At 39.4% G+C, this 8,134-nt stretch overlaps 1 protein-coding gene across 1 annotated transcript in view; it reads left to right on the plus strand.

The window, feature by feature from the left end:
* Positions 1-6,793, plus strand: part of mre11a (MRE11 homolog A, double strand break repair nuclease) — a 43,923-nt gene extending 37,130 nt beyond the window's left edge. Inside the window, exons 15-20 of the mRNA XM_035385266.1 lie at positions 88-289; positions 2,905-2,994; positions 4,086-4,147; positions 5,306-5,370; positions 6,238-6,328; positions 6,456-6,793. Coding sequence (XP_035241157.1) covers positions 88-289; positions 2,905-2,994; positions 4,086-4,147; positions 5,306-5,370; positions 6,238-6,328; positions 6,456-6,515 — 570 coding nt within the window. The 3' untranslated portion in view covers positions 6,516-6,793. The remainder of the gene's footprint in view (positions 1-87; positions 290-2,904; positions 2,995-4,085; positions 4,148-5,305; positions 5,371-6,237; positions 6,329-6,455) is intronic.
* The last annotated feature ends 1,341 nt before the right edge of the window (positions 6,794-8,134 follow it).

Consider the following 8,134-nt stretch of genomic DNA (forward strand, 5'->3'; position numbering starts at 1 on the left):
TTTCTGAGACCTTCAAACTTTCTGAAAACATGGAAATATATATTTGTTTTGAGAGCACTGTACCATGTTCTGTTGTGACTGCCACAGGCCATTAATCGTGCAAAAGCCCACCGAGCACAAAACCCCGGAGACCCCTTCCTGGACGATGACATCAGTCCCTCTGAGGAAGCCGATGTTGCCATGGATTCTGATGATGCCTCTGCCCCACCTTTACCCACCCGTGGCAGAGGAAGGGGCCGGGCACGAGGTCAGAGTTCATCAACCAGAGGAACTTCCAGAAGGGGCAAGGGTACGTCTTGCATACTTCATCAAAGTGATATCAAAATGATACGTTTTTACGCTGTATGATTTGTGCTGCTCAGCAACAGCATCTGCTGAAGCTCATTTCCTGTATTGCAAACGTGTCTGCTGGTTTTTGTCCAGTTTCTCTGGCTGAATAGTCTAATTAGCTATACATTGGTATCATTGGTTCACTCATATATTAGACCACAGTAATGTATGTCAGGCAAGAATAAGGTTATTTCTAGGTTGTCATTCATGATTTTATCTAATTGTTTAATTAAATTGAGCTAATTTAATGTTTCATATTTTAAACCTTGTGTTCGGTTTGGATCAAATTTTATTAAAAGAGCAATCACTATTTAAAGTAAATAATAAAAGTGTCATTTTTATGGGTGAAAAGGTTCATCATACAAAGAAGCAAGGAAATAAAATTTCAGTATCAGTCTGAACATATTTTCTGTTATATTGCTGAGTTTTTAAATGAATGATTATGAATTATGATTAATTATTGTTCATTATGTTTGCACACAGCAGGCTTAAAAGCTTATTTTTTAAAATTGATTTAATTGGGAACATTTATTAGCGCATCAAAGATTTCTCAGGCAAACACGTAACCAGTCAACTAAAGGCAAAATTGACCCTAGCTGAGGGCAGCATCATTATTTTTGAATCTGAGGGTTGTGTCATCAGTGTTGTCACAGTAACCTGCTACGAGACCTTCACTTTAGCGCACCTGTACTGTGCTTCACTAGCGAAATAGCTGAGCTATACCTGCTATAGTAACACCACTTATGTCTACATTGCCGCTGCTCTTTCTTTCACACTGTGCTTTCATTAACTATTTTTAAATATTACAACAATACAAGTGGCCTACATTTCCTGCACATATTTCCCAGGGCTTTTAATTATTTCAATGAAATTTAGAATAAAAGTAAATTGTATTCTTGAACTTATAAAGAACAAAGAGGCCTAACATACAACATACTGTGACACGTGAACATGCGTTACAGAATGTGGCATCACCTCTTGAGAAAACGATAGGAGTTCGATTAGGTTGGGGGCCATTGGTCTATACCTCAGTGGGCTAATCATGCTGTGTCCAATGCTGCTGAGAAACACACATTTACAATAATCTAGTCCCCTGGAAGTGGCGAGGGGCTTGGTATTCAGAGCTGTTTTTAATCATTCTATTACTCATTATTGGCTCATATACAAGGAAATGAACATTTTATATTAGCAGTAGATGGTCCCTGGGCCTCTGGATGGACTGAAGGGTCCTGGTGTTCAGAGGGCACTGTATGGTATGAGGGGCCCATGGGGCACCAGTGGTAAGAGGGCAAACAACATTTCTTCATTGAATTCACACTGTTCCTAAAGTTATTGGTGCACATTAAAGCACTATCTGTCTATAAATTGTACATTCAAAGTCGATTATTCCTGGGTGTGGGGCCGAGACTCCTTATGGCCCAAGCCCCTGCTCGAGGCCCCTGGTGGCCAGAGAACCCAGGCCTTGTGTCTGCAACAAAACCTATCAAATCTTTTAAAGAAATAAAAACAAACACACAGTAACCTTATTATTGTAGTAATTCTGTTTCAGCATGCTGTTTCTAACAATGTCCTGTTAAATCAAAAGCCTGCTCTTTCCATGATGGCCCAAAACAATTAAATGTAGCCTATCAATGCATTTACTCATATTTTTTTACTAGCAGCAACTGCCCACTGATTCTTTTGAAACTGAAAGTGCTTGTTTCTGTCACTACAGATGCGTATGTTATTCCGATCTTTTCCCATTGCTGCAATCATTTCTCCATTTAATAAATAATTCTTTTTTTAACGCTCCGTGATTTCTACCTCATTTTTCAGTTTTTTGTGATTTTTAACTGCTTTACCGTGACTGCTCCATGACGTTAGCCAATTGCAAATGCCCAGCCGTAATTGTTTGGTGGCTGTTTAATCTGTACGACGTCTCAGGGAGTGCAAATAGGGTGATTTTCATTGCAAAAAAAGTGCGTCTTCAAGGCCTACACCTGTGTCTTTCTTGCGCCTTGATTTATGCCTGCTTTTTAGAGGCAGAAAAATTTCACCCAAAAATCAACTCTGGTTAATTGCGTTGTAAAGGCAACAGCACACATAATCAGCCACACTTATCTCCACCCGTTATTTCTGTGATTATGCATTAAGGAGAGAAGCACACCTTGCGATGACTCACATCCATGACACGTGTACTGTGCTTCCAGCCCCATGTACCATGTTTAGCACATAACACAAATGTTTCTGGGACAGAATGCATCATATCTGCATCTGAAACTAGCCCCATAGATTCTCTTAAATCTGATGCAAAGGAGGTAGGCATTTACTGGAAACAAGTGACAACGCAACTGAAATGCATCTACCCTTTTGTAATTGGCTGTCAGGCATTACATTACATTATATTACAGGCTTTTTTCAGGCCCATCTGAAATTTGGATAGGATCAATTTTCCAAGGGAGAGGCATAAACAGGGTAGCTTCTTGAGTACAATAATCAGTGGGGGTTGAAAAATTTCTGAAGGCTGTAGATACGTATGTATTTTTCCCTTTGACAGAGGCTTTCTTGTAATTAATTGACTTGTCATTTGTCAAGGTGCTGCAGTGCCATCTGAGTCCAAGCCATCTGGGAGAGGACGTGCCCAGAAGATAGTCAGCCCTGTGAAGAGCAAGTCCATCATGGAGGGTGCGTCTCCACTATCCTGTCCCCCATCCCCCAGTCACCATGTACTGTTCAACAACACATTATCTCCCTTCTCATCTCCTTGTTTACTGTATATTCTGTATACTGTATATTATGCAATCTTATCCTTGATTGTGGAGAATAGGATTTGATGGCGAGACACGTTTTCCCCTGACGGTGAAAGTCACAAGAAAGTACTTGTGTTGGCCTATGTGTGATACTTGTACACTACTGGAGGAAGCGCTGAGTACAGCGTGAAACATTGCTCCGACGGTGTACTAGTAACCTCCTAAAACCAGAGGGGTTAACACACTCATTTTCCTGGCTGACAACTCATGAAACAAGATGAGACACAGACAATATGAAAGTAGATAGCATTCAGCTGGGAATAATAAATCTAATTTGATAGTGCAACGTTGTTTGATTTGATTTAATGTTATGTTATTTAAATGTTCATGTTTCTTAATTGTTCAGCTGTTTGTTAAGTGTGCATACATATTTATTATGATGTTCATTCAGGTTTTTATTTAAGCTTAAAGAAATTGTTATTTTAGAGTGTTGTTGTTTTAAATTAAAAATGGCTTGTTTAATTTAGGCTTATTTAATTTAGTCATTGTTTGCAGTTGATCATATTGGAACTAACTAGAGGAAGCATCGCTACTGCAGTTTGAGAAGAAAGCCACACATTATAATTACTTCTCTTCATGCTGTCATAATTCCACTGTGATGTAAAAAACTATATCAAATATTGCCGTATTTCTTAAAGGTGTATCAATGATATGAAAATGGGTGACAACCCTATCAAAAACAATAAATTTAACTGAAAATATTTAAATCCAAGCCTTCCTAAGAAAGAGTACCCTGCTGGTCCGTTGATATCCCAATTTTCTTTCTCCTATCTCTCACTTGCCTCAGTTCGTTAACTCTGGAAGTTTTCTATTTTCTGAGAACTCTCTGAGACACTCTCCTTTCGGGTGTATTTCTGTACATGTTGTAAGTCACAAAGCAAAGGGTATGTGGTCTGTATGTCTATAGGTGATGCATTCTCTGTTTCATTCTCTCAATCCCTTTGTTCCCTCCTGTTTACATTATAGCCTTTCATGGAACTTCGCAAAGGCCTTCCAGAAGTGCAGCTCCTAAGAATTACACAGATGAGGTAAAATGTTCCCTGTTATTTGAATCTTCTTTATACAGTACAATACAAGGACACATACAGTGCTCTCTCCCCACCAAAATAAACTTGCTTACACTTTATCCATATATATATATATATATATATATATATAGTCTTAGATACGTGTGCTATCCTGACTGTAATGATAGTCCATGGGACAGAATCATTCCTATTCAAATTCTATTCAAATGCTCATTAAATATAATTGTAAAACAGTCTGTTATGAAGAGCATTTGTATAACAATGTTATGTTATTGTGTTTACAAATCACTCAACCAATAGCTACTTTGACTAAATTTAGATTTGATAGCCATCAGCACCACTGGAAAGCAACACGATTCTCAAAAGAAGGCAGAAGCTGTTGTTGAACAGAGAAGCCTTGCATTCAAAGTGGCCCGGTGTCTGAGTCCTTTCAGCCTCATTCACTTTCAGTCTCATTCACTCGAGCAGTCCTTGAATCGGCATATCTAGCCAGTCACGCTCTTTATTAGAAAGGAATAAAGGTGAATGAATCCCTTTCCAAATAGGACACTGGGGTTTTTCTGTGTGGTAGTTGATATCTTGCTGAAAATTGTTCTTTTCCTTCCCTGAATACATATTATCTGCACAGTCTGATGTTTCACTTTAATAAACAGAAAAGGTGTAAATGGCTCAGGAAGGGGCCCTGTGGACAAATGAAAGTCTTTCTGGGGGTGGCTGTTGTTTGTGTGGATGTGTAGAGCTCCATACTGATTTCTGGAATGATCTGTATAAGTATTGGGTGGAGTTGAGGACAGCGCGTGGAGAGACGACAGCAGGTGAAGCGAGAAGAGCAACACGTGAAATTAGGATGGCCATTAGAATAAGCAAGTGAATGAGTATATGTAGCGTATCTGCGAGCGCGCACGCACCTAGGACAAGTGAGGAGTTTTAGCACGCAGTGTCCTATGCCCAGAGTGATGAACATCAAATGAGGACATTGACTGTTGAAACTGCTGGATTCAGAACATAGCTGTAAAATAGACATTTTACTTTAGTAACATTTACCTTTCCCAAAAGGCTCCTCTTGCAGATAAGTGCCTTGTAATTACATAATCCTCTGCATTGGCTTCATAATGTCAGACAGAAGTCTCACACCTTTATCTGTTGTACTTCTCTCAGGTCACCATTGTTGATGACTCAGATGAAGATGTGTCCATCACACGACCATCCAAGCCAGCACAGAGGTGGGCTCAGACATGTAGCAGTTTTTCAGGGGATTCATTTGTAACACATGTCAAACCCTTCAAATCCTTTTTTATTTCTTAAAATAAAAACCAACAGTTCAAAACCAACATCCACATTGCTGTTCTGAATTGCTTTAGCTGAGACATTACTGCTGTTAAAAATTCATGAACTTCAGGAAAAAAACATTTTTTGTTCTCTGACAGTGACTGGTAGCTACCTTTCAAAGCCATGGAAGGATTTTATGGATTTCTAGGATTTTTATTTCATTTTATATATTCACCTGTATTTGATCTAAAATGTTTACTTTCTTGTGTGCTGATTTACCTGTCATTATTATGACAGGCATTTGCAATGTGGATGTAAAAGCAGTGGAATAGTGCAAATCTGGAATAATTTTGCATTACAGTACATCAGTAGCAAACCTTGACAAGCTGAGTAACAGCATGGAGGGATTACAATAAACTGCCAATATATGGAACAATTAGCGCTGAGCCATAATCAGTTAACCGAGTAACGATAACAATGTGATCCACAAACTTGGTCTAATATGTTAGATTTGTGTTTTATATAACATAATTAATTATTTGAATGTGATATACATTATTACATCAAGTTGATGTGCTACCAATGGAAAACTGTTCAGAGGAACCTTAAATCCCTCAAAGTTATGTCTGCATGCACTGATTAGGCTGTGCCCCCAGCTCTTTGGTATCTTGCAGTAGAGATTCCTCTGTCCTGGTTAAATGTCGCACTCATAGTATGTTGGGCCACTTGATTGTGTGGATCTGCTCTTCCTTAAATATTTGTTGTCAAACTGGTGCTTTTCCTTTGCAAAAACCAAGTGTACATTGTTTCCTTTTTTTCAGGATCTCCTCTCTTTCCTCAAGTAGGCAGGGTTCTCAGAGCCAAAGCCAGTCATATAAAGGTGTCTGTTATGATGATGACGATGACGATGACGTAAGCAGTTTTCGCTTCCCTTTCTCGTAGTTTGCAGACACTGAAATTTTCCAGTATGCATACTTTTAAAATATATATATTTTAATTTTCTTACTTTGTCTTTTTTCTTTTTTTGCTCACTTTTCAGGAGTTTGATCCATTTAAAAACTCCAGTAGCTCTCATGGAAGACGTGGAAGAAAACAGTGAGAAAAAGATATCTACCAACCACTACTGCTCACACTACTCTCTCAGTTCCATTTGTTTTTGCTTTGAATGGACTGATACTCCTCCCAGCATCCTTCAGTTTAAAAGCATATTCTTGAATGATGTGCTCTGGCTTCCAGTAACACTTTGTCTATTTGTTGTAATCAGACCAATTAAAAACTGTGTCTAGAGGTACGGTAAAAGTTATCCAAGGTTCAAGACGTTATTATTGGACTTGTGGTGTGTTATTGTTCTTTTTTTAAAATAAATTTTTACTCCCAGCTGTTCTCTTTGTTTTACACAGACCAACAGCACCCTGCATGCTAATTTATGTAAAGTCTGGTTTTGGAGGGGCAGAATTTCTGGACTGGAATGGAAAGTCAGAATTATAAATTCCCTGATATTCTAGAAATTCCGTGACCAACATAGCGGTCTTCAATTTAAAAATGTTTGCAAAGTAATAACTTCACTTTCTGATAACATCCCCAGGGACTGCACTGTGACCCCAGGGGGTATTTGGATGGGTTTTGGTTCAGGAGCCCACACATTTATGACCGGAACTCCAATAGATTATGAAAATTCTGCCATTTTTCCCAATTAGAAACAATTTTAAAATCATCTTCGCATGAAGTGTACGTGATAGAAATGAAACTTGTTATTAGGCTGTGCTAAATTGCAAAGAACATTTCTATGTCCACAGATGGCTGAATAATAGCTATATTTGTATCATATTTTATTTCAGTACATGCAACATGGTATACAATTCAGAACAACATCACAGAAGTTAGGAATGAGTATATTAGAGGGACAGCTCAGGTTAGACGGTTTGGAGACAAAGTGAGAGAGGCGAGATTGAGATGGTTTGGACATGTGCGGAGGAGAGATGCTGGGTATATTGGGAGAAGAATGCTGGATATGGAGCTGCCAGGCAGGAGGAAAAGAGGAAGGCCAAAGAGGAGGTTCAGGGACATGGTGAGGGAGGATATGCAGGTTGTTGGTGCGAAAGAGGAAGATGCAGAGGACAGGAAGAGATGAAAATGGATGATCCGCTGTGGCGACCCCTAACGGGAACAGCCGAAAGAAGATCACAGAAGTGATTAATTCATTACCTATACGAGGAGTATCCCGTCTTAATTTGAATGCAGTTTGTTTTACAGTACACTACATGGCCAAAAGTATGTGGACACCTGACATCCAACATCTCATCTGAAATTATGGACATCAATGTGGAGTTTGTCCACCCTTTGCTGCTTTAACAACCTCCACTCTTCTGGGAAGGCTTTGTACTAGATGCTGGAGCATTGCTGCAGGGATTTGCTTCCATTCAGCCAGAAGAGCATTAGGGAGGCCGGGGCACTGATTGGGTGGCTCACAGTTGGATTTCCTGTTGATCCAAAAGGGGTTGTATGAGGTTGAAGTCAGGGCTCTGTGTAGGTCTGCCAATTTCTTCCACACCAGTCTCAACAAAACCATTTCTATATCGACCTTGTTGTGTGCCCAGGGGTATTGTTATGCTGTAATAGGAAAGGGCCTTCACCAAGCTGATGCCACAAATTTGGAAGCACAGAATCGTCTAGAATGTCACTTCACTGGAACTAAGGGGCCTAGTCGAAACCATGACA

The sequence above is a fragment of the Anguilla anguilla genome, chromosome 12 (genome assembly GCF_013347855.1).
Source record: "Anguilla anguilla isolate fAngAng1 chromosome 12, fAngAng1.pri, whole genome shotgun sequence".
NCBI lineage: Eukaryota > Metazoa > Chordata > Actinopteri > Anguilliformes > Anguillidae > Anguilla > Anguilla anguilla.